The sequence below is a fragment of the Populus nigra genome, chromosome 12 (assembly GCF_951802175.1).
Source record: "Populus nigra chromosome 12, ddPopNigr1.1, whole genome shotgun sequence".
Lineage (NCBI taxonomy): Eukaryota > Viridiplantae > Streptophyta > Magnoliopsida > Malpighiales > Salicaceae > Populus > Populus nigra.
This window is the reverse complement of record NC_084863.1, coordinates 13821995-13849093: the sequence shown is the minus strand read 5'-3', so window position 1 is coordinate 13849093 and position 27099 is coordinate 13821995. Positions and strand designations below refer to the sequence as shown.

The window sequence follows — 27099 nt, the reverse complement described above, 5'->3', positions numbered from 1 at the left end:
GTAAAAGAAGGATTAAAAAAAAAAAAAACCACTCTGTAATCCACAATGTTATATACGAGGGGACTGGGGAGTAATGTTTTCTCCACACGCCTTGTTTATTTTTTAATTTCGTACTAACGTGTGTTTCTAAAGTTTAGTTGTCGGAAATCAATATTTAAATAATACTAGTTTGTTTTGAAACAAAAACAAGTGTATTAAAGAAAATTGTTTTGTTTTTTAAGGCATCTTACTTTTAACCAAAAGCATAGGGGGGGAGAATCAGAAAAGAAACATGAAGCCTAAAACTTGAAATCTAAGGAAGATGGAGATGGAGATACCAATCAAATGGGAAAATTTGAAATCTTAAAGCAAAGAATTGCTGTACTCTTGCAAAATTTATCTGGGGCGAGGGCTATTATGATTCCCAAGAACCAATTATATTATTGCATCAATGAATATATCACCACTATTACATTTTCCTAATATACAACAAACAAAAATGGTAAAAATTAAATAGCAACCAAAAAACAACCACCATCAATTCTCAAACCTTCTCCTCGTGCATGAATGATTATTCAAATTGCAGAAAGGCTAGCCCATTTCCCAAGTTCATAAGGATCAGCAAAGTAATATAACTTAATTCTGTTCGCCAGAGACAACCCTGCTGCCAGTGAAGTTCTTGTACTGGAGTCGTCCACTTCTGCTGGGTCGTCTGTGAATGCTGTAACATCCCCTAAAAGTTTGATCGAAACCATACGGGTTTGTATTTGTCTGGGAAAATCAAAGTACATTGCAGTTCCAGCCTTGGCTTCTGGTAGTCGGTATTCACCAATAATAACCATGTTGTTTGGTTCCTGTATAATTATTGTTTTAGTTGATCGCTCAGCAAAGATTCTAGTAACTTCAGGACCAGACTTGTATTAATTTAATTAAACATCTGAATGAGTGTGCAATAAAAGGAAAGAGCAAAGTAAAGCAATCATAAATAAATGCAATAAGCTCAGGCTTTTGAATTTATCTAATTTCCAGTTCAATGGTTTGTCCAACATCTTGACTTCATCACATGGGTATTCAATTATTACCCGGTTCTTAATATTCAGACTATTCAAGCAATTATATTTTAAAAATTGTTTTGGTTGAAATAAGTGATCATAAGTTCTGATTTCCACCCTCTCCCTCCAAAGTTTCAAGGATCGCTTTGGTACAGAATATTATAATGTCAATGGCTACATAAGTCACTTATTCCTCTCAACATGACCCTAGCAAACATAAAGCAAGTGAGCAATCCAACTCTTAAAATGCTAAAGATAGGTTGTTTCTGTAATGAGTACATTCTATTAGCATATAGTTAGGATCAGATATACTTAGGCCAGGATTTATTGTTCGTAGGGTAGAATTCTTATTTTACAGAATAGAGAAACCATACACAGTTGTTTTTTCAATTATTAATGACGTTTTTGTGTGGCTTTCAAGGTCTTTTGACAACATCACAGTTGCTCCATTCAGAAGCCAACCCTTTTTGGTAGGAGGAAAGGACCGGATAAAGATGTAAAATGAAAAGGGCAGGGGAACAGAAAAAATGCTATTTCTTGGTCAGAATAAGAATAGTGAAGGAAGCCAAAAAAACCCCAGAATCTGTTGAAAAATGGCGGCACTCTATTTCCTCCATAGAGTTAGGGTTTGTGGGGTTTTTAGTTGCTGCTGCCTACTTGCATTTCAAACATCAATCAATAATATTAGTTAAAATAAAGCTGGCATGACAGATGATACCTGGAGTGCAGATACTTGTAAATACAGCACAGCAGGAGAGATGTGTCTGTCTTCTAAAAATGTGACTGATGTATCCCATATATCAATATCTGAATATGGAGAATGGCTAACTCGAGGCTTAATTGCACTGAAAGCATCTAGGCGAAATCCAGCAAGCAAAGGAGAAGCAGGAGGCAAATACTGTTCCAGGACAAGATCATTGTCAAAGAGTCTCTCGACCTCAATTGGAACCTGGAAGACAAAGGGAGGGTTAATTGACAAATATCCCTGGCACAGGTTTCAAGATTAATCTGGAGTTAAAAATTGGCCAAGCAAACAGTTTTGCACCTTGAATCTACTCAGTTGTGGAGCCCTATCAAGCCAGCTATTGAAATTCATCTGATCAGGGCTTTGCGATGTAAGCCCCGTCTCGTTTTTTACTGGAGTTCCTGCCACTAGAATTCTTCGGGCATGAAGACATGGATCATTTTCAACTGCTCCACCAAAAGAGGCACGTCGATTTGCTTGTGCAAATGGGTTTTCATCAAGGGACAAAAGATTGAAGTCTTTCTCAAAATTAACAGAACTTGATCCAGGTCGCTGAAGTCGCAGTGTTATCCAAATGATTCGACATCTAACAGGATTCTTAAAGGTAAATTTCACATGCCTAGGTACTTTATCCTCTGCACCTAACATTTCTGGTCCATAAATTTCCGAGGAAGAGGTGGCCAAGGACTGGACGTCCCATTTTCCCATGCTTGACCTTTCTTCCTTCTGTATTTTATTGCTGGCCCAGATTTGAACCTGTAGTAACAATAGAAGAGAGCTTGTCAAAAGCTGTCTAACTTCTCTAAGCCAGTTGTTGACTAAGTTTGGTCTTTCCAAGTCCAGGCCTTCTCAATTTCATGCATTTAAGAGTTCATGAGCTAAAGCCACATTGCAATTCCTGATTTGAGAGTCCTGTTCTCTTTTTTAATTTATAATGGGTAAGGAAGCAATCAAATGGATGTTTGTTACTAGAGGCTAAAGGTAGCATCCCTTGATAGGCTGTCTATGGCAAGTGCACACACAATGAAAGCGAGAACTATAATAGCATGTCATACAGAATACAAAAGTTGAGTGCAACTGACTTTATAATTGTATCAAAACAATTCCAAGCAAAAAGGACCATCAGGACACAGTATGATGCAGGCACAACTAAACAGCAAAATCCAACTCCATCTCAACCAACAGAAGGACATGGGTACAGCAAGGGCATGAGCAGTGGTCCAGTTACATCACAATATTGTTTGTTACAGATATGGTAATATGGCAACTTATTGCGATCTATCTCCGGGAAACAATCTCCAATTTAATGATAGCAATCCAAAAATTAGCGCAACTGATTAAGTATTCAAGATCTAGATAAAAGAGAACTAGCAAATCTGTTAGCCCTAGCAAACTATAGTCATAACAGGAACCCATTACCCCAAGACAGGCACAGATATCAGTATTTATTTAATGCCAAAAACACCTAGTCACAACAAGAGACGATTCTAAAGACTTTGGATGCACATCAAACCAAACAGGTGCTACCATGCTAGCTTCTGAAGAAAAACATTGCCCAGTCTCCAGTAAAACTATTTGCCAAAGGACAACAATGAAGCTGCTTAAGAGCAAATACAAACACAAGCCCGCACAGGTACACACATTTTAGTATTAAGGTTAGAGCCTTCATAGCTTTATGATGTGAGGGGAAAGTTAAATTTCAATTTTCAAAGCCAAGCACTTGGTTCCACCTGACTATCTATCTCTCATCAATCATAATAGCAAGTATCTCTAACAAATCTTCAAAGTTAAGAGTACAAAATACAGTGCCTGCAGCATGTGCTTAAATCACTTCAACTCGGCTTGTTATCAAGCTTCGACAAACCTTTGTTAAAAAACTGACCCTTGAATGTGCTTATACGACTTCAACTCAGGTGTGTTTTTAACCGAAACAAACTTTGTTTCGAAAACAGACCCTAATTTTATTTACCGGAAACCATGTAAATAGATAAAAAATCATCACATGCAGGGCTTTTGTGGAGAAAAAAAACAGAACTTTTACAAACTTAAAGCACAAATGATAGCACATTGAAATTCATTGATTTAAAGAGTGTCCTGCACTTCAAGTGCATTTTGCAAGCCTATCACCTGTGACTAAAGAATTGAAAGTCAAGGAAACTTTTTCCAAGCTGAATACCATGAGAGAATTGAAATTCATTGATTTAAAGAGTGTCCTGCACTTAAAGTGCATTTTGCAAGCCTATCACCTGTGACTAAAGAATTTAAAGTCAAGGAAACTTTTTCCAAGCTGAATACCAAGAGATAATCAGGGACTGTTTACATGGCAGGAAAGCATACTCTTTTAATGCTAAATAAGGATTTTGAGAAGATTTTTTCCATTCAAGCTCAAAATTGACCGAATGAAGATGGTAACATCTGACTGGCATTACATGCTCATTTAGTGATATAGGGCTTTGACACATGCGCATGCGCGCGCACTGAAGAACATATATACACCATTTATCTACTCCCAATCTAACTAATGAGAAGGGGCAGGAGCACTCACTGTGGGAGCGTCAGTTACAGAATAGCCACAGGGACTAACAAGCAAGATAACTCCACTGACATCAGAGAGGGTGCCAAGAACAATAACAAAATCAACAGAGGTGACAGTTGGAGGAGCTTTCCAGTATAACTGCCGTGATCCAGAACTCAATGGAGAAAGTAATGACAAAAATGGTGCTGAATCTTTTGCTGTTTCAACCTACACAACATAATCAATTGTCAAAAACCAAGAAAAATGTGGAGAAAAGAGTTTAAACCATGCCTAGAAAAAAGCTACATAAATAAATACAATCATCATCAAAGAGTGAAACTTGGATAAAACTTTTGTGTGGCTTTGAATCCTTGGTCATGCACAGCAGGCTCTCTATTATTTTATGTATTTCTTTTCTTCTTTTTGTTTGATTGTAGGTCTAGAGAGATGGGAGGAGAGGGATGTCATGGCAGGCCCATGGAAAACTAAGATAGGGAAAGTGAGGCAGAAGGAGGAGAATGCATCCCACTCAAAAGAGTTAGCAAACTACTACAGCAGATTATGAGACATGGTCTAAGACATAACAATGCTGTCAGACAGAAAAGGCAATGAAGGCATACAGATGATAGATTGAATCCAGAACGCACTAAGAAACTAAGTTAGTAGATTGAATCTAGTTAGAAGTAGAAATAACTCCATTAGGTATCTTTTTGTGAAATTCAAACATAAAGACAGATATGGATACACAGAAGTATCATGCAAATATTTAGCAGACTAATTTGACAGGCCACTCAAATGCTACAGGAAAGGAACAAAATGAGAAGAAAATAATATGATATGTACTGAAAAATGAATTTGACACAGGTCAAGTGCATACCGAGTGTAAGAAACTAGCAAATGGAAATTCAGCAAGTGATTCCAGCCCAGAAAGCAAATGGTGTAGGATCCTAACAGTTTGCTGACGATTAGAAGACTGACTTTTTTCAGGAACAAAGTCCCTCAAGGAAGACCCTACAACCTGGTCCAAAGCCTTACATGCAGCCCTATCGGAACGGTCTCTTCTTCGCAAGCTAATCAGAACCCTTACATAGTCTAATATCAAAGCATGGAGTACTATATCACTGCAACATTGTTTACAAACAACACTATCCAGTGTTACAGAACGATTAGTGGAGCTGTCAACCTCCCCTGAGTTATTGAGCAAAAGAGCTCCTCTCCCAGCACAGCAAACTTTACAAACATTTCTTTTGCACTCAGAACACGACAAGATAGATTTTGAAGCTCCCACAGAAGAAACTGCAGAGGGTGCAGGTGCAGGTGCTGTTGTTTCAGCACGCACCTCACACATGCGCCCAGAACAGTGGTCCCCAATTCCATTAACATTCCAGAAATCTACCACATTACTGTCAACAGTCCCAAGACCAATAGAAGCATTAAGTTTGTCTTCCAGAGAAGCTTGTCCAAGCAAAGCAAGGGTGTTTGAAACTTTACACAACCTATCCACATATGATTCATCCATCAAAACATTTGGATTTATCATAGCAGGATCAATTCCAAATGGCAGCAAAGCTCTATCCCTTTCAGCAGCAGAAAGATTAAGCCGGAGTCTTTCAATTTCAAGCCTCATAGCTTCCACAAAGTTCAATTTTTTTCCCTGCAAAATTGTGTTGAATTAATTGGGAGCAGTCACTTTATTGAGTCAATAAATCAAAACTTATTAGCTGACCATCTTGAGGAAATGTAAAGGAAGAAAATTTATGTAATTTAAGGACATGGCCATTACAATAAGTTAAATGGAGGTAATTTCACTCCTGTAGTAATGTTTCTTATCTGAATGAAATACTGCAATTCAGTTGATCATGTAATAGCCTGGGTTTTGACACTTAGGATCATGTAGAGTTTACAATTAGGAAAAGTTTTTGAAGCTATGCCAAGGAGAAACATTATCACCCTAAGACAAAAAATGGCCTGTAAACAAGAAACTGATAAAGCTCTAAAAATGCACATTAAATTCATATCTAATTGCTTCGCTACTGGTTTTGCTTCTTCAAATACTCTGCTATTTCACATAAGAAGTCCCACAACCAAATGCTAAAAGCTACAAACTCCTCTCAACATCAGTATGCTTTTCATGTGTGGTTGTGTAGTCGGATGGAGAGACCAGAGAAAGGGCCTTGAAGCAAAGCATGCTATTTTATCCGAGTATTACAGCTATTTTATAGTACAAGACCTGCACTGAGACTGAGCTCAAATATCAGGCATCATACAAAAATTTCAATTTAGGGTTCCAACGTTAGTATCAACATGTCTCAAATTTCACGTCTTACATTTTTAAGTTTATCAGATCATATCCTCAAATTCTCGAAGGCTTCTGGTATGAGCTCATTATGATTTTTCTTCTTCTACAGGAGACATTTTTTCTACTTAATTATCTCCCTGTTTTTCTCTTTTTTGTTATTTATCTGTCATTTCTTCAGCTCTGTATACTGTTCTCAATCCTGCTCTTTGTTTACTGTGTTCCTTTAATTAGCTCACAACTACCTCTCACATACAGATTTCTACGAATCCTTTAAAATTCTTTACCAAACTCTACAAAAGTTAAGCAGGCAGATTTCTCCAACCTATCTGACATTGATAAGTACGCTTTTTTTGCTTGGAAATGAAATAAGTCCCTTAAAATCAAAGCTCAAGGAATAACAAATTTTTTTTGTAAGTGATCTTTTCAGAGAATCCCACATGCACCCAGTTTGGAGTTTGTTTCCAAGCACCAATTGGTCTTTCTCCATCTAATAGCTTTTGCAGTGGTTTTCAGGTTCTCCTAAAAATTTTTACAGGACATGATGAAATACTAAAAGTGGCTGCAATTACACTAACATAGAATGAACACACCAGGCATTTGATCAACCCAAAACAAAAATGATCAGTAGACAAAAGGAAAATTTTGAATAAGAAAGAAGGATGCAATAACATAGCAAATGAAAGAAAACACAAGAGCAGCAGCATACCATTTGTGGCCCTGCAAATAATTTTAGACAGTTGATGTACTTCTGGGCACTGCTATCTTGTGATGAAGAGAGCTTATCATCAGCTACAGTACTGCGATGTTCAGTTACAGCTTGGTCCAAAAAACCAAGCAAGTCATTTTCCTCATGTAGATTGTTTTGGGTTACTGGTTGAGAAAGAGGATGAGAAAACATGTTGTCACTCCCCTCATGTACATCGTACTGCATCACTGGTTGAGAAAGAGCATCAGAAAACATGTTATCTCCAGTCAAAAGATCAAGCCAGTTTGCAGAATCACTTTTTTGAATTGATGGGGTTATATCATTGGATAGAGAAGCGCTGGAAAATGGATTGGTTTCGGTACTGGACACAAATAGGTTGGATTCCTCATGAGTTTTTTTGGCAAGTTCAGTTATTCTTGCACCAGGGCCTTCATTGCTGAAAACTCCTCTCCATGGAAGAGAAACTCCAAGGATCTCTACCTGTGAGAAAATGTAATACAACATCATTGTCCATTAACAATTAAAGCAAACCCGGGACACTGGAGAAAGTTAATGAACAGAATAAGCAAAAATCCTTTGACGGAAGACATTTTCAAATGAATGTCCTGGGAAAACATGGCTCCACTATCCACAGCTCCATGGCATGGACAAATAATGGAAAGAAGAGCATACAAATAAATGAAGGAAAAAATGTTTCAACTATACACAGCTCCATGGCATGGACAAGTAATGGAAAGAAAAATGTGCAAAATAAATGAAAATTTTCTACTTTAGTGGAAGCCAAAAGTGCTTCTTCAGCACATTAACCAACCCAATAACTCTATGAAACTACCAGAACTTGCTTAAGAAAAGCTAATTCTAAGTAGCACAGGTGAAGCAGTAAAAAGCCCAAGGGCATCAGCGAGTTTGATCATCACACCAGAGCATCTAACTAGTATAGCTCCTTGAGAGCATGAAACTTTAATTCTCTTAGTCAACTTGAATGGTCCAAATGTATGCATTCATGTGAAACATGCATCTAGCTCAATGGGGATATTTTTGAAACTGTCATCACGAAATTTTAACTTTCATCTCTCTCAAGCTATAATTTCTCTTAATAATCAATTTTCTCTTATCTATAAAAAAATCTCCCAAACCAGTAATGTCCTGATGCATTTATTTCCATAGAGAAACAAAGAAAGTCATCCTCCGAGAATATCATAGTACAGAATATTTCTGTAGAGAATGGCAAAGTCCGTTTACTATCAAGTTTTCATCTATGAAGTCTCAGAGCAAGGCAATGCATGTCACCATGTCTAGCTTAAAAACAATGGCATGACCAAGCAATAATATTAACATGAAACGGGATGAACATGAATTAGATCGAGAAATATTCATGAAAAAATGGTTTTCACCTCGCCAAGAGTCAGAGGACTCCTTCCAGAAACAGCAGGATAAAATGTAATTGCCACTATACGAGTTAGGAAGTCCAGCTCTCCCTCTGGTTCTTCAAACTCATACAAAAATGGCAAGGTTGATGTATTATGGGCGTGAAGGCGTGCACCAGCTCCAGTAACAGCCATATCCTCAGCATTAATTGGTCCTGGCAAGGGTATCAAAAGGTTTGTCCCCTTTACACACTGAGGTATGGAAGCACCCTGTAAAGAAGTCCAAAGTAAGACTAGGAACTATAGGAGATTATGTTATGTCCATATGAACATGCATGCTTTCCTTTTGCATCTAGGTGTGCATATATATATATATATATAGCTTTTCCTTTCTTTGGCTGGGTAGCATATAGTGCATGTTTGTAATAAACTGAAGTAGCCTCCAAATGTTTAGAGATAAATACAGAGTTACTGGTACCCAAGTAGACAGCAGAAAGCATGTCTTCCATCAGATCACACACCAAACGTTTTCCACTTCAAGCTCAAGAATACCGAATAACTAGCCCTTATTCCATCTATAATCTATTTCATGATGTAAAAACCTTAAACCAACATGCAGGAAAATAAAAGGCAAAAAAAGGAAGAGCAATGATCCATCCATGGCCCTTTAACATATTATATTCAATAATCAAGGCCATATTTTTACATAGAAAAAAAAAACTATTCACAAGGTGCATTTATCAATGTAACGGTTAAGAAGCACTCTGTATAAGCATATACTACAGACCTCCACAACTAGTTTAAGCCCATCTAGGTAGCGTCCCGTCCTCACATCAACAGTTGATGGGTAAGTGGAATCATCTGCCCCATGAGATACTGTTAGAAGAAGCTGACAGACATGGCAAGGCTCACCAAGATAGATAAAAAGTTCAACCACATCAGCACCTTGTGGGCAAACCTGTTAGATGAATGATGCATGAAGTTAAACACAGTTTATAAAGAAAGTGAAGAAAAAAAAAGTCGAAGAAAAGTTTCCAACTTGTGAGTTGAACCAATTCAAAACTTGCATACTAATTCCATGCAAAGACTAAGCAAAATAAAAAAGGTAATTACCCATATCAAGTCTTTTCTCTTGAAACTCAGAAGACTGGACCCACCATTGGAACTTGGAGTGATGTTGGGGACTGGCTTAAGAAAGAAACCAGAAGGTCGAGAAGGAACCTGGAATGATTCGCTCATTACATACTTGGAAGTAAACAGCTATCTTCAATATCTACTTAGACCAAAGGTCCGCATTTAGCAATCACCTTATTTCATGTCAATACAATAGTCAAGAGGTAATATGATACAACAGAATGTTGAGTTTGAAATACAGCAAAATTGAGTAATTGATGAGCTGATTGATAGGAATCTTGGCACCAAACCATAAATCTGGTATTTGAATTCCAGAATCGTTTCCAACACAAATCTTAAGGTTAAAAAGAATGATAAGGCCAAGTGATAAATGCGTATCTCACTAGTCATACATGATAACCCATTAAGACATCAGAACAAAAAGATAAATATCTAATAATATAGTAACCAAAAATCCATGCAACTATGTTTAGAAAGGTTTCCAAACTTTACACTCAATTTGTCTGAGTGAGCTCAAGTTAAAAAAAAAAAATATGAAATGCATTAAAATTAAAGAAAATGGATTCAATAATTGGGGTCAATGGAAAGTATGGCATGCAAAATGGAGCTAACCAACCAAGTGACTTTATGGTACTATGAAATTGGTCTTGCTGCATTGATAGAGCAAAATATTTATATAAGAAAACACAGCTTGTGATAAGGAATCCCAGAATAAGTAGCTGATATAGAGAATACAGAACATACATTTAGAGGTTGAACTGGAACTGATGGAAGATGCTTGAAAAGTCTCAATCCAAGAAACATCTCCAACTGCTTCTGACGAGAGCTATCTACAAGTACATTTTTATATCTTCTCTGTAAAGTGATTTGAAAATTCTGAGCTACAGAAAACTGTTTAAATTTTCCTCCTGCTTCTTCATTGAATATGCTAAGAATTTGACTGTGCATAGCTTTAGAACCCGTATAAAGTGTTGCATGGATATCACCAGCAAGAAGGAAAAGATTTGCTAGCTGAGATAGAGGAGATAAAATTGTTGAACTCTTAAACTCCTCAAATGACATGTCAAATCTCTTCCAAGGTTTATCTGGACATGGATGCTTCCATGTTGTAGTTCTAGTGTTGTGATCAATATAATATGTTTTCCCTGTGACTGCATCAGATCGTTTCTCCCAGCCTGGTGGCAAAGGAGCTGTATATCCGCCATAGTTATTGACTGACTGATAACCATATGTCGAATCACTATCAAGTGATATGGCCAACCTCCTGCATTGCTCCACAAAACATTGTAGAGCGCCAAAATAACTAGCAGCATTGGTTCTATCCAAGGAATCTGCACAGTTAAAACGGAGGACTCCATTTTGATGTGATCTTAAGCAGAAGGCACCTGCAAAATCATCAGTATAGATGATTTCACCCCTGCAATCATTAAGTCTTTGTCGTGAAGGTAAATAATCCCCTTCAGAAATGCCACCAGCCACAGTGGGTGCTTTGAGAAGTTTCCACAGTCCTTCAATTGTTTGTTGTTCACCATTTAGTTTTACACTGGCATGCCAATCATAATTTATAAGATGTATTCGCGTATAGGGAAGTTTTCCAGTTGATTTTATATAGCTTAAAGATTTCTCAAAATGATGAACTAGAAGAGCTTCTGACTTTCCTGCTCCATTCCTAAGCAAGTTGATGCATGCAATTGGAACAAAAGGTTTTTTCTTCTGACCTTCCCCAACAGCTATATCAGAACTGCGAGCATCATATCGTTTACTCAACCTCTGATAGTACTGTGAACTTCCTTTATAAGGTTCCCGATCTGAAACATAAATCTCTGCTTCTGCAGAAGTCATCTTCAATTCTGCACCCCACCAAATTGGAATTGTCCCTCGTCTCCAAATGTATGTATTGAAAGGAACACTCTGACTAGTCATCTTTGGCACCCATACAAGTTGCTCACATTCCACTTCATTTCCTGTTCATTTGATCAGTTATGCAAAACTCATTTCAAAATCATGCCCAACTAAGATAAGAGAAAGAAGTAATAAAATTAACAACGTAAATGATTTAGAAATCATATAGAAGCATAAATAAATATATGCAATAACATTGTTGTTCATACATGAGAAGGGGTCTGGAGTAATAATGACTTCTTCAACAGATATAACCAGATAAATATATGCATCTAAAACCAATTCATTTCTCTATTGCTCATTGTTCTATGATCATACTTTATTTCTACAAAATAGGAACCATGGCCCAGAGAAGCCAGTATATGCCAAACAGGTGTATATAAAAAATTTAGTAAATGGTTGTTATTTATGAACAGTAAAAAATAAGAGGACAGAAAATGAGAAACACAAACAAATCAAAACCAATGCCATCAATCAACCAAACGCATAACCTAGGGAATTTCGACAAGAAAAATGGCATCAGATTCCAAGAGATATTTTGGTCATCTAACCTGTGCTAAAACATGAATTTATCCCCCTCGCCAAGTATCGAGTACCAGGATGCAGTCTACTACGGCGAGCTGTTAGAGCAACAATCCCTTCTGACTGCCCTGAGCTTCCAAAAATTCGACATTCTGCAAAGCCCTATACATTAATATCAACCAAACAGTATCAAATGTAAATTTTATGTTTTAGCCATGATATTACTCTTAAGATAGAATAAGAATCCAGTGCAAGGTAAATCATTGCGAGCTAGGGATAGAGAGTGGTAACCAGAGGCAGACTAGAAACTGGAAGCACATAGACAGTTACGACAGTGGAATTGCCTCTGGTTAACACAACTGAACCAACTCAAACAGTAATGATGTTTAAATGGACTGTACAATTTTTTTTTTCTTCCAATAATGATGCTGACAAGAAAATGTTTAAACAATTTTAAGAGTTAAAATAGTGCCAACAAAACCAAACACTGTTCAGCTTGTTTGAATCAGTTTGGTTCCAATGGTCAATGGATCACTCTTGGTTGAAAACTTGAAAACAGAAAGTCATTTAAATTGGTTTCCTCTGGAGAAATTATAACCTCATATGCTCAATTACAGGCATTATAGCTCACAAGCATGGCATTGGGGATTGCTGGACTAAATTCAGTGGTTAGGGAGACCATAACAATGGTTAAAACAATACCAAAATCCAATCCAGACATTCTGTCCTCAATTCTTCATGGATGAGCCTGAGATGTCATACCTCAAGGAAAATAATTCATTCTCCATTGCTTAGGTTTTTACCCGGGAGCCAACAAGCTCACTCATAAGCTTTTGGCCTTACTCTCCTTCATTCAATAATTTATTGTCACTTAGTCAACATCACAAGTGTGCAAGTGCAGGCTAAACATTAAGAATGACAACTTTTAAAATATTTGACAAGCAGATATGTGTTAGTAATAAGACACTGAGCACAAAGCAAAACCTGCAGGAGTGTGACACAGTGCTGTGGAAGCCCGATGTTTTTGAAAGGCATTGAAAACCATCCGTTCCAAACAAATTCATCATCGGGATTTTCCAAGGGCATACGACTTGGAAAAGGTCGAGTGATATCTCTTGTCTCGCAGAAGTAGTGCTTCCCATCAATGTCAAGCTCGGTTAACTCTAGAACACTTTTCACCTCCCCTTTACCCTGCTGCTGAGGATTTTGAAGAGATATTTTGATCCATTGGCTCTCTGTTACTGTATACACAGATCCTCCACCAGGCAAATTTGGAATGCTGGCAGTCAACTTTGTAGCTACAAGAAGCAGCCCAAAGCTTCCTAAGGCAGCATATCCTAATATCGCCTTCGCATTTGTAGTACTCTTGCAAAGCCATCGTGATCCATTTGTAATGTAATTTAAAGCTTCATCTTCAGATTTAAAGACATCAAAACCTAACTTCCCACTGAATCGAAGCAACCCTGTTGTTGGGTCAACATATATCACTTGAGTATCAGTTCTAGAAGACAAGCTGGCAATAATGTAAACTTCACCACTATCCAGGGTTGCAACAACCACAGATGTGAGTCTTGAACCACCAACTGCAGTAAAAACCAAGGAGCAAAAATGCATGTAAATATTGGCTAAACTAAGGTAAAAGCAGATGCATTCCCTATTAAAATTAATCTTCCTCTAAGCAGATAGCCAAACTGAATTTTGTCGGTCATATAAGAACAGAGAAAGAAAACATATGAAACAAATTGACATCAGAAATGACTGAAGAGCTCCAAGAGATGTTTATCATCAATCATTTTTCCCTCGATATGGTATAATTACGATCGTAGGTCTTGCAATCATATACCATATGTCCCTCGCACCCTCTCTATAGTCATTCATCACCGAAACCTAGATTAACCAGAAAAACCCCAGTGGCCACTTAAAAATGCATTAATCTAGTTCTCGAATTGACACTAAAATGACAAAACTACTGATAATCCATTATTCCCTGCATATGATAACCCTAAAAATGATCGTCGGTTTCGTGATCGATACACTCCATAATCCATCGGACAAGTTGTTTATCAACAAAAACTAAATGAAAGAGTCGAGTCGAGTCAAATCGAATTCAGCGTAACAGTACATATCCAAGTGATCTCATAAAAGACGCATTCATCATCTAATTCTCCAGGCCACGTAACTACCTAAAGAAAACTCTCGCGTGCATTAGCAAGAAAGCTACACAACGTCGCCGGTGTTCTAGCTAGCCCTCCCATTGAAACATGATAATAATAATAATAACAATAATAATAATAAAGCTAATGCAAGGGTTCTGTATGCTCACCGGGTGATTCCATGCGCCCTTAATCAATAACCTGGTGATCAAATGCCAAAAAATAACTCAAATAATTATAAAATATATGCAAAATTGCAATTTTAAAAAAGAAATGCTCTAAAATATCAGCAGATCGGAAACCGTTAAGATCTGAATTAAGAGATCTACAAGCACCAACAACTGCTTTTTCCATTTCAAGAACGCTTAAATCACCTAATTATTTCAATGCGCGAGTTTTTAGAGAGCGACAGTAGAGAGAGAAAGAGCTTACCAGAACGGAAATTCTGAAGCTTTGAAAAAGAACGCGAGAGATAGAGACGAGAAAATCATGGAATAGTGGAGAAAACTAGATAAAGCATATTGGGTTTATTCAGGAAGTCACACATGAGTCCCCAAGTTATCCATTCATTTCCAATTGAGTTTTTAAACTATTTTGTTTTCCAATTAAGTACTTAAAGTTTTCCGTTAAAAGCGCTTATTTTATGCAATAAAAGGAGGCTCAGTATGGTTGGTACGTATAATTTTGATTTTTTAAATTATTGTTTATTATTATAGCTATATACTTGATTTTTTTAATAAAAAACTTTATATATAGGTTTTTTTGAAATGTTTTTGTAGTTAAAAAAAATTAAGTGAAAATTAATATATATATATATATATATATGTAATCAAATAAATTGAAAATGATGTGTGTTAATAAATAAAAAAACCATAAATGATAACTAAAAATAAAATTTAAAAATTTAAGAGACAGTTGTAAATCAAGATATTTAATCTTATAAGATAGAGTATATTTTCTGGTTGTATTTGTTAAAATAATTTTTTTATTCAATCAAATAAAATAGACATGCATTAAATTGATTGAATAAAATAAAAATAAAAAAGAAATATTATGCAAGGCTGCATATATTAGAAATATTATCTGAAACTGATTTTTTTTTTCAAAAAACAAATTCATCTATACAAAAGATAAAAACAAAATTATAGATAAATATAAAAAAAAAACATTTTTAAAAATTAAATGCATAACCAAAAAATAAATGTCATTTAAATAGACTCTTTAAATAAAATAAAATAGAAAATGAATACTTATCTAAATATAAATAAATGAGATTTGAAAAATAAAAACATAAAAAAAAGCTTTAATTGAAAAAAATAGAAGAAAAAAAATCAAATTCTGCTGAGCCTGACACGCCAGCCTGGCCCACATCGACCCATTTTGATAAGGTCCAATATAATTAGATATTTTTTTTTGTAATTACATATGAAGCGAATGACATGTCATTGTTCCTAAATTATTTTGAAAAAAAAAGATAACGTGTTATCTGAATTTGCTCGGATTCTAGCTATTATGGTGACTAGAAAATCAGGGTTTATAGTTTTTTTATCCAAAAAACCAACAAAAACACCTTAAAATCCGTGATTAACCTATCAATTGCCTAAATAACCATCCTGAAAATCAAAATCAACCCAACCTCATATCAGTGTTTTCACAAACTTTAAATGTAAAAAAAAAAACACATAATATAAGTCCCCTGATGAAATTGAATCACTTGACATAAATATCAATCGTTTTGATGGTCTAAGTCGGTGTTAACAATATTTTTCTCTCTGTCATTAGAATCTGGTAACCTTTCTTTCAATCAGGAACTGTAAAATAAAAAAATATTTTTCTGTATCAAAATTGAATTGAAAAAATATTGAGTTATTAAAATTGTATAATTTGTGTTATTTTTAAAGTTTGAGAATCAAAGTATATTTTTCTCAAAACTCCTAACATGTCATCCATGTTCGGAGCCTTTATTTTTTGTTCCTTTTCTTTTAATTTCATAATTGACTAATAAATCAGAAGTAATTAGCCTTTAATTATAATTAAATTACAAAAAAAAATCTTCAATGATCAAAATAAATTATCAAAAATAAACAGTGTCATCCACAATATTTCATGTATGGAAGAATAATATCTATTCTATATTAGATTATCACGCATTCAAGTTTTTGTTGTATAATTTTAAAAATATTTTCTTATGAATATATAGCTATGGTGTTCTAAAGCTGGAAGGACATTCTTCTCCCTGAGATTGAATGGAAGTAATTTCTATTTTAAAAAATGATAAATTCTTATAGAAGGGAGATTTAATTGAAAAATTATAATATATTGGATTTAATTGGTGAAAACATAGTTTTAGGACTTGATTGAAAATTAGAGGATGAGCTGGGGACAAATTTGAGGTTATCTCGTCCTGCTTGGAGAGATGATCGTATACGATATGGTCATTGAAGGCGGCAGTATTCTGCAACCCAGCATATAATCGTAATTAAGAATAAATAAATATTGACCAGAAAAATGAAATAGTGGAGCCGGCGGGGCGTGTGATGGAGGCCGCGATCTTGCACATGGCGCGTGAGCGTTGATTCATCTGCAAATTTCATGTTAATTCAGCAACATTCAACACGTGGCAATAAAAATAAAAATATAAGATAATTTTTGTTATGATTTTACCACAAAATTTCAAATAAAAATGTTTAATAGCTCATAATTCTAATTACTTTTTTTATGTAATAAAATCACCAGTAATGGATAAATTATAACTATACGGTCCGGTTTGTTTTTATATTATAAAAATATTTTTTAAAAAAATTAAAACTTTTTACTTTAAATATGTTTTTGGTATTTTTAAATTATTTTTATGAGTTGATATCAGAAATAATTTTAAAAAATAAAAAAGTTATTTTGATATATTTTTGTGTGAAAAACACTTTAAAAAACAACTATAACTACACTCTCAAACATGTTTTAAGTAGCACAAACACGAAATGATTTAAAAATAAAATTTTACAATAAAGTAAGTATATGTACTTAATACATTTTTACTTGAATGATTATTTTTAAATGAATATAAAAATCCCACAATTGTTACAGAAAAAGTCTCAGAACAAGAGAAAATAAAATGATTGGTTCATGAATCTTTAATATGTTGCTAGTAGATTTTAATATTTTTTTAATATTTTTTGATATTTTAATATTTTAATATATTGATGTTTTAAAAAATTATTTTTCTTGTTATTAAAAAATATATCAGTTTACTTGTTATTAAAATGGCTATAATTTAGTTGAAACAAAATATTTTTCTTGATGTCCTCTTGAGTATCTTTATAAAAGCAAACATGACTTGGTAAGGGAAATTCAAGATTTTACAGACCCAAAATTATTTAAGAAGCACCAACCTTGAAAACAAGTTTCCCCCCTTTTATCTTTACCACAAGGCTACATGTTCAAGAACTTAGGAAGAGGAACATGCATGGTTTTTAAATTCAATAAAATATGAGCACCGAGTTATGAATCATGTAAATCATTTAAATTAATCCAGGTTGATTTTTATTTATATAAAAAATAATATTATTATTTATATAAAAAAAGAAAAAAATCATCTGGTTATGGGCTAGCCTGAGTTTCTGACCGGATTATATTAAATTAATTTTTTTCTATTTTTATTAAATCAGACCTAATTTTAAATTCTAACTCATCAAACTCATAAATCAATTTATCAGATTATTAAATCAGGTTCTAAAACATTGTGAATAAGATTATAATAGCATTTAATATGTTTTAAAATAATAAAATAATTTACTACAATAATATCAATATAAACTTGTAAATTTAAAATAGATATTCGGTTTGAGTTTGAGCATAGCAAGCCGAACTCGGTCTTTCCTATAATACCTTATTGTCGAGTCAAACCGAGTAATAACCAACAATCCAGTCCAACCCTAACTGGGCAGGCGAGAATTGGGAAGAGTCACAACATCTCAACAAACAGAAAACACAGAAAATGAAGGGGGTAATGGTAAATACCAAACAAATAAAGGGCAACCATATGAAAATAGTATTATAAATAATAAAAAAATCAAATCCAAAACTCGTCCCCACCAAAAAAACGAGAGGCAAAGAGAAACCTTAGAGATGAGCTAGAGGCATCGACAAGCCACACGATTGGATTCTCTAACATGATATATACTGTTTCAGTTGACAAGTTGCCGCACAAATACATTGCCCATTCTCAGTTTCCTAGAATTTGTGTAAGTTTTAGTCCTTGTCCGGAGCGGGTTTGCTTTAGTTTAGCTTACTGTGTTGTAACTAGTCATCTTTTTTGTTGAACGCTGTAGTTGTATGTCACTGTTTGTAGTATTAATGCTTTTTGTGTTTGTATTTCGAGCAACCCAGTTGAGCAATTGGTCTATTTACGCTGAGTCCCTATGGGTTTGGTTATAGCTTTAGCCTAGTGTGTTATCCATCCTGATGATTTACACACACACACATGTTTTGTGAAATGAATTCTCTGTTTTTTCATGGTTTTGTTTGAAAATGGAACTAAAGCTTGATTTTTTAGAAGCCAACTTAGAAGGGCTCATCATGGTACAATGAATTAAAGTGGTCATGGTTGAATTCTGCTTTTGTGGATCCATTTCCCACTTTTCTTTCATAATTTTTATCCACATTGATGCCATTTGTTTTCACTATCCAAGAGAAGGAGTTTGCTCTTTTTTTTTCCTAAAAAAGAAAGGGCTTTAGAATTGAATTCCAAGAAATCCTCTTCAAAGTTGATTACTTGCCATAAATTGAGATGATCCTCATTCAACTTAGCTTGGTCTGATTACTGTTCATTTTTTTCAAGGGCGAATTTAAAGATTGAACTACATGTTAATTTGTAAAATTTTTACCTCCATGCAGAACATGGAAGCTTGGTGATTTTGATAAAGGTTTATATCGAGTAAACAAAAGATGTTGCCTGTTTGCTCTGCCACTCCAAGTTGTTCCCCTCATTCTCAGGTGAGATTCGCTTCCTGTACTGTAATTTAAATCATGCTGTTGAGAAGTTTCTATCATTCTTGTATCTCATGGTTTCATCTCTGCCCTTAGATTTGGAGATGCATAACCTCCAACAGGGTGGAGATTAATCCAGGACTATAATTGAAGTCTATGCTAAAAGAGAAAATCTTTGTTCAAAAAATAAAATAAAATAAAATAAATTTATGGTGCAAGTATATATGTGTGCTTTTGTATAAAATGTGTGATGTATGTGAGATGAAAATCTGGGGTGCTGAAGTGAAGGTTTTGAATTGATGGTATCAATTAAGCCTCAACTGGTTAAGCATAAAGGTCAGTACTGCATTATGTAGAGTGCACGTGCCTAAGTGATGGTTTTGAACTGAATGCATCAGCTGATACCCATGCTTTAATATGGTATCATAGTCCAGTGCAGCGTTCTCTTTAATTCTTTTTGTTAAGCCTAGACATCAGAGGGAGGTTGAGTAAATTCCTTAACAATCTAGCAGAAAGTTTGGTATGGCCTTATAATCTGCATGCACCTTTCTATTTAGCAGTTAAGCTTTTGGGTGAGATGACATTTTCTCTCCACTTATTCTAATTATTCCCATCAGAATGAAAAATTAAGATATGACGTCTGAGAAACTCTTCAATATTCAAATTCCTTTTCCAGTTTTAAAGAACAGAATTTGAAGCACCCGAGTGAAGTCTTGCAGGTGGTAGCTTCCATGCACTCTGGTTATTAATTCACCATGTCATGCGTTATTGTGTCACATCTTTCTTCATATACCTGTGAAATAGTATTTCTATTGTCAAGCATGTCATTCATGTATTTGAAACAACAAAAACTGTAGATTCCATTACATGGAGGTCTGCAACCATTTTGCTCAGTCTGGAAGGATATCGAGTCCAGATTTTATGTAGAAGACAGGGTACTTTTGGGGATGTCAAATGGAACACATTCCCAAAGAATGTCCTTCAAAACACAAGCTGTCAAGTCTTTCTACTCCAGTTTTGTTGAAAGCAATGAACAGTCAATATCCTTGGCTTTCATTAATGATCATTCCTGCCCAAATGAATTAGGCGACATTAAATGCAAGTTTTATAATGATTGGATTTCTTCAGTTGGAGCAATAGATGAACTGCACCCTATGGGAGGAGGGGGGAAACTGAAATCTTTTGAAAGTTATAACATAGCTGATGTTGAAGAGGAACTTATGGACTCTACAGACCAGTTAACTGAAAACACAGATAGTGTTATAGGACTTGTGGAGCCCCAAACAACATCAAGTATCGATATAACACCAGAGAAACCCAGCTTGGGGTCTGAATCCTTGGAAATGGATAGTGATTCATTATCTAGTGCGAAGACTAGTTTGGATGGTTTATTGGGCGGGTTTAAGGACTCCATCAATACTTCAGTAAATCAGGGAGAAAATGCCGTGCAAAGCTCACTAAACACAATTACTACTTCAATAACCTCCATTAAGAAAAGTGCTTCAGAAACAGCTGATAGTGCCTTGAGTAAAGTATTCTCAACTTTCAATCAAACAGGAGAACTGGCTGGGGATAGATTAACTAGCTTTTCAACTGATTTGAGGGAAGCCATAAAAAAAACTACTGGCGCTTCTGTTGAAGTGCTGAGAGGTGCAATTGTTGCAGTTGAGGAATCTATAGTAAAAGGGGCTTCTTTTGTTGTTTATTCTTATGGGTCTGCCAAGGAATTGCTTCCTCCAGAGATCAGGGGTGCTTTGAATCTGTCTGAAGAAAGGGCAACAAAAATATTGAGGCCAATTGGTTCAACTTTTCAACAGGTATATTATACTTGGCACATTTTATGAAATTAAAAAATAATTCCATCTCCTGAAAAAAATTATTAGGTTCATTTTAGAACTCTTTTTGTTAGGGATTTCAGTCACTGCTTTCACCTTCCAGGTCTTCTAGTAAAAAAATCAATTGCATCCATGTCTGTTACAGTGCTTAATTACGAGCTGACCTAACTCATTTATATTCCCAAACCAACACTGAATTTCATATGCCATAAGCAGGTTTACATTGCTATCGAGGGGCTAGAAAAAAGCCTTGGCTTGGATCCAAATGATCCAGTTGTACCTTTTGTTCTTTTCCTTGGAACCTCAGCCACTTTGTGGTATGGATGTCCTTTCTTGCATATAGGGATTTGTTAATTTAATCTGCATACATGGGAAACTAAAGTTTTCTATCGGATTTGTGCAGGGGTTTTTATTGGGTGTGGGCATTTGGTGGTTACTCTGGAAATTTGTCTCCACAATTAACTCTGAAGCTCTTGGCAGAGAAGGGAGACACCATACTCATTGATGTCCGGCCTGAGGCAAGAGAGTAAATTTTTCTGGCCTTTCATGTTCTCAAGTTCTTTTGTTAAAAATCCGAGTACCTCAATGAGAGAGGCTAAAACCTACTGCTCTCACTTTTACTAAAGGATTTCTACTGTTTTTTCAACTCTCTTCATTTATAACTTCTATTTTTTGGTGACCCCATTTCATATTTTCAATACTTATTTATTTTTCCACTAAGAAATATCATTTACATTACACCTTTCACCCTCATTTCTTTTATATTATAGTAAAAACAATCTCAAATCGGGTAACCTCATTAATTTCCTTTTATTTCCTTGACCTGGAATTGAATTTGTTGGATATCATTTATGTGAAGGTTCTTAGAGAAAGAGATGGCATTCCTGATCTTCGGCGAGCTGCCCGGTTTCGCTATGCAAGTGTAACTCTACCACAGGTTGGTTTTCTTTATAATACTGTCCAAAAGCTATGGTTGGAGGAATATTGCTATTTGTTACAAGGAAGATCAAAGTTAGAACAATTACTTTGTTTCTAAATGTTAAATAACTCTTTGAACCAAAAAAAGAAGAAGATGAAATAAAAATAAGCATTGGAGCTTGGATGCATCCTTTCTTTTTGTAACTTTATGTTTTATATTCCTCAACTTTGTTCAGGTTGATGGCCCAGTAAGGAAGCTGTTAAAGGGTGGAAAAGATCTTGATGACACCCTAATTGCTGCAGTCATTCGTAACTTGAAAGCTGTACAGGTACAGCCTTATGTTTTAAGACATTTGATGTAATTATTGTTTATCCATGCTGAAGGTTTCAGAAAAATGAGAATTCTTAGTGCCGAAAAGAAAAGAAATTTTTTGGGGAGGGGTGATTTGGGCTTGGTCTAATCAATTTTTTGTGTTATATCATCATTAGCCTCTGAGGACACAAGAAATTGTTTCACACCTTTCCATTCTCTAAGATTTCTTTTCACCAAGCCATGCTCATGTGTGAAGGACTATTAGACACATACTATAGCAATCCAAATGACATGCACAAAAATTCAAGTAGATGATGCATAAACTTTAAAGTGTTCAAGGCATTGTTTCGGTGGAATTACATACACTTATACTTTTGCTTTGAATTGTTGGTGGCATCATGGGTTCAATGTGCCTAAGCTGGAGGTGCTGATATAATTTGTTTTACAGAATTTTACTGGTGAAATAACTTGTAATCACACTTTCCATTGAATTTTGGGTGGTAGGATTGGTCCAGCAGGGCCTAAAGTAAATTTTTGGGGTGGCAGGGTTGGTCCTGAAGTACCTAAATAAATTATCAGGGACAAGTGATCGGTTTTACAAAATGTGTTGTTTGGTATTCTTATTGAAGTATGGTTCCTACATCACAAACTCCTGTGTTTTCCATGTTTAAATCTGGCTTCAGGAATATTTTCTCAGAACTTTGTTTTTCTAATACTTGTAGGACAGGTACCAGGTAATAGTTATGGATGCTAATGGTTCTCGTTCTAAAGGCATTGCAAGATCCTTGAAAAAGCTTGGGGTTAAGGCAAGTATTTGAAATCTCTAAGATTTTTTGTTGCATAAATGACTAAGCATTTATGCCATCATTGAACTAAAAGGGGAGAAAGAGAATTTCTCCACTCTTCTTTTGTCGAGCTTCTTGGGGATTAACATTTTTGAGAGTCTGCCCCTTATCAGTTACCTTTTAAAAAAATAACAATCTCGATATTAACCAGATTCTGGAAGAGTAACTTAATGCCTTTTGTTCATTTATAATGTTGTTAACCAAAACACTGTACTCATGTATCTTTGGTGTATAAATGCTATAGATAGAACCCATTTTTCATACATGTTATTCTCAAGATAGTTTCTGCACATGAGTTTGGCTTGGGGATCTGAAGAGACTACTTCAGAAAGCACACTAGTTCTACATCTCATTCTTGTCTTTATGAACCTCTGAAAAAGGAAAACAAAAATTGTCTTTACCTTGCCTGACTTGGCAAGTTGCAATGGGTTAATCAATTTCAATATTCTTTTAGTTCACTCCATGGCTTGCTAAGCCATATGGTTCTGTATATTGCTCGTGAAGAAAAGAGTTCAATGTATGAATACAAGATAATACCATGGTTTATTCATAAAAAAAATCATATAACTTAGCTTTAGAAGCTAGTTGTATTTTGCAGTATTAAACTATGTGACCTGCAATATAAGAAAATTGCCTAATGCCAGGTCTGTATTGTTAATCTGGAACTGCAAAACATTTTAACATATTGCTAATTGTTTGTTTGCATTTTTACATGACAGAGACCATACGTGGTCCAAGGTGGCTTCCAGTCTTGGGTAAAGCAAGGTCTCCGTGTCAAGGAGCTCAAACCTGAGACAGCACTAACTATACTTAATGAGGTAAAGTTATGGCATGACTATTGTATTCTCTTAACTAATTGAAATATTTAGGAATGAAAAATTCTAATTGTTGCAAGCCATTGATCAACTCAAAGTATATGTGTGGCAGACGACATGCTGTGGTATTACTTCCCTACCTTGCAATAATATATTCAGTCAGCTTAGATAAATCTGGGGAAGTTTATTAATTTGACATTAATTTCAAAAACACATGATAAGAGTAAATTCTTTTGCTGGGTGCACTTCGATGCCCCATGGATATTATCAAAATGGTATTCATAAGGCACTGAACAACACAAATACACACAGACATATGAGGCATATATGTGTCTGTGCATGCAAGTTTATAGATTCACATGGAAACTCAAACAAAATTTCTGTGTGTGTGTGGACAGTGTGGGGCATTACATGCAATCACACATGTCTGGAAATGTGTGCTGTGTGCTTGTATATATGCAATGGATGGGCTACCATAAACTGGATAAGCAGGCCATGGGGGTTGTGTATGTTTTGAAGCATGACGGCGGTCAGATCTATGAAATTAAACTATGCAGATTAGCCTAGTGACTAATTCTTTTCATAAATATGCGTCAAATCTGAAGCAATTTTGAGAAAAATGATAATCTGTCCTGAATACAATCTAATGGTGATAAAATTGGTAGCTCTTTGCTAAAGACTATTGGTTCAGATTGAATTATTTATTTAGTGCACCAGATTGAACTGTATGGAGCTCCGTAGTAGAGGTAACGGTTAGTTTAGCTGTAGTTTCAATAAATTTTCCAACATGTTAGGTGTTATCAATTAAATAACTCTTGAAGCTGTTGTGTGCATAATAAAAGGTCCTGTCCCAGATACCTGAGCCCAAGTCTATATGGACATTATTCAACATTCAAACAAGTTGATATGATTATTTTACTACTCAGAAAGCTCATATGAGCTCAAAAGTTATTTCGATATATGCAAACAAGCTGACTTTTTGGATAATGTTACAATCCGGGATCTCCTTGTTCATGCAAATCAACAACCTTCACCTTCAACCAAAACATTTGTCTTGTTGCTAAGACCATTCAGTCATGTAGGATTTATATTCATTGTGCTTTGTCAATCTGTGCTGTTCTTTTTGATTGATTGAAAATTTTAAATGCATGTACATTCTCGAAGTGCTTGCCTTTTCTAGTGCCAGATCTAAGTTTTTCTCCAAGTACTTGAGTTTTGACAACTCGGCATCATTTCAGGAGGCTGAGGCAATTCTAGAAGAAATCAGACCTTCACCAGTGCAAGCACTTGGATATGGTGTGGTAAGACTCGGATTACTTTTTATGGTATTACATCAGGTCTTGGTTAATCATCAAATCATGATTGAGAAATATTTATTTCTTGCCTTTCAAATGTCCAGTGCATCCTTTGCTAACAAAAATATTAATGTTGTGAACAGGGTTTTGCTGCAGCATCATACGCATTGCTAGGTGTGTCCTTTTTCTTCCTTGTGGACAGGCGTTCTGCTACTTTCTAAGAATGATCCCCCAAAATCTGGAAGAGTTTGAAATTTTTTAGTTCTATTATATAGAACCAATGCTATGGATTCTGTTTTTTTCCTCGTATCCTTCTTGCCAACAAAACTTGAACTTTGTTTCAGAGTGGGAGAAGACCTTACAATTTATTGCCATTGTTGGCCTCGGTCAGGTATACAATTATTAGTTGTAGTTCTCTGGTCTCTGTTTCTTTCACAGTTACACACACACACGCACTCACTGATATTGATTCTAAGCTGATAGTGGTCAAAACAAACTTGCACTTTCTGAACCTGAATTATTGTGCTTGTACACCGATCCTTTGATGCATTCCATAAAATAGTGTGGATTCGACCATTTAGCTAGATGCCCCTCTGTCTATTTTGCATGTGTGGATTTGACCAATATTTCTCTAATTATTGGTTTGTCACACTCCACCAGACTATTTATCGGCGGGTTGCTTCTTACAATGGCCCAGAAGATTTTAAGCAAGATATGAGGTATAACCTACTCCAGAAGTCTTTCTTCATTCATGCATTTACCATATCATACACAATTGTATATGGTAAACCTGTATGGAAACAAGGTTTGAAATCAAGTCCCTGTTTGTTCGTGCTCAATGAGTTGTGCAAGGTGCATTCAGTATAATGTCAGATAGATAGGTGTTATATGTTGTACTCTTGAGAATCTGATCAGAACATGCTGGTGCAACATCATTCGCCACCCAATTGACATGTTTTACTTAAATAGACCTTGGTGTTTGCACTGGAAAAGGCATGGGAAATTTTGTATATAGCAAGTCTCGTTGGCTTTAAATGTTGATAACCAACACTAGATCTTGACCGTGTCAGCAATCTAAGTCGTGTTGATAACCAAACTACCTATGACGTTATCAAGGTCAACATTGCCTAACCTCCACAGGACTTTTGAGAAATCATTTATTCATTTGGCAGTTGGATTCTTTTTGCTAGTGTGATCATGTATGACCAAGTTTGGATTGTTGAAGTCTTGATTAATTGGGATTTTAAATGTTTCTTTGAAGGCTTTTGCTCTCCCCTGTTAGAGTTGGAGCTCAGGCATTTTCGTGGGCTACTGGAAAATTAGAAAACAACCGCCTTGGACTACCCACATCACCTTCGTCTTCAGATGTTCAAAACCGGGTGCTGCAAGCTGCTGCAAAGCACGAATCCCAACCATCCGAAACTGGAGTTCAGAATCCATCACCCAATTCGGTGGCGCCATTAAATGAGAATGCAGATCTCTCAGAAGCATAGGCATCGAGGAGGAATTTACTGGTTTGTGGCACATCAATCTGAGAACTTAACCGAGCTGTACATATAAAGAAAAAGAATCATTCTACCTATGTCTACCGATGCTGACCTCTTAGAGAACAAATTTTGTATGTTAATACCAGATAAATGAACAAGTTCTTGTACATTTCTCTAATCAATGCGTTGATTTCGTGTGCTCATTGACGCCAACACAGACTCATGAATACC

The 27099-nt window shown here is 35.5% G+C and overlaps 2 protein-coding genes across 3 annotated transcripts; one reads left to right on the top strand and one right to left on the bottom strand.

Moving 5' to 3' along the window:
* Positions 1-394: 394 nt before the first annotated feature.
* On the bottom strand, positions 395-14928 carry LOC133670019 (probable phosphoinositide phosphatase SAC9). 2 transcript variants are annotated; one of them, XM_062090412.1, is made up of 14 exons: positions 14807-14928; positions 14545-14575; positions 13206-13804; positions 12251-12383; positions 10542-11761; positions 9777-9884; positions 9451-9621; positions 8691-8933; positions 7297-7776; positions 5169-5945; positions 4322-4519; positions 2077-2532; positions 1750-1980; positions 395-833 (listed from the first exon to the last, which is right to left on the bottom strand). In XM_062090412.1, exons 2-14 carry the CDS (start codon positions 14555-14557, stop codon positions 555-557), a joined length of 4908 nt encoding a protein of 1635 aa, XP_061946396.1. In that variant the 5' UTR covers positions 14558-14575; positions 14807-14928; the 3' UTR covers positions 395-554. The 2 variants fall into 2 exon arrangements, with proteins under 2 accessions (XP_061946396.1, XP_061946397.1); XM_062090413.1 differs by lacking the exons at positions 14545-14575; positions 14807-14928 and having other exon boundaries at positions 12251-12373; positions 13206-13415.
* Positions 14929-18586: 3658 nt separating this feature from the next.
* On the top strand, positions 18587-27046 carry LOC133669338 (calcium sensing receptor, chloroplastic). Its single transcript, XM_062089432.1, has 15 exons — positions 18587-18615; positions 19268-19366; positions 20037-20079; positions 20218-21177; positions 21412-21512; positions 21599-21713; positions 22055-22132; positions 22350-22442; positions 23149-23232; positions 23991-24089; positions 25325-25387; positions 25525-25555; positions 25726-25772; positions 26042-26100; positions 26643-27046. The coding sequence occupies exons 4-15, from the start codon at positions 20308-20310 to the stop codon at positions 26872-26874; spliced, it is 1872 nt and encodes a 623-aa protein (XP_061945416.1). The 5' UTR covers positions 18587-18615; positions 19268-19366; positions 20037-20079; positions 20218-20307; the 3' UTR covers positions 26875-27046.
* Positions 27047-27099: the final 53 nt, after the last annotated feature.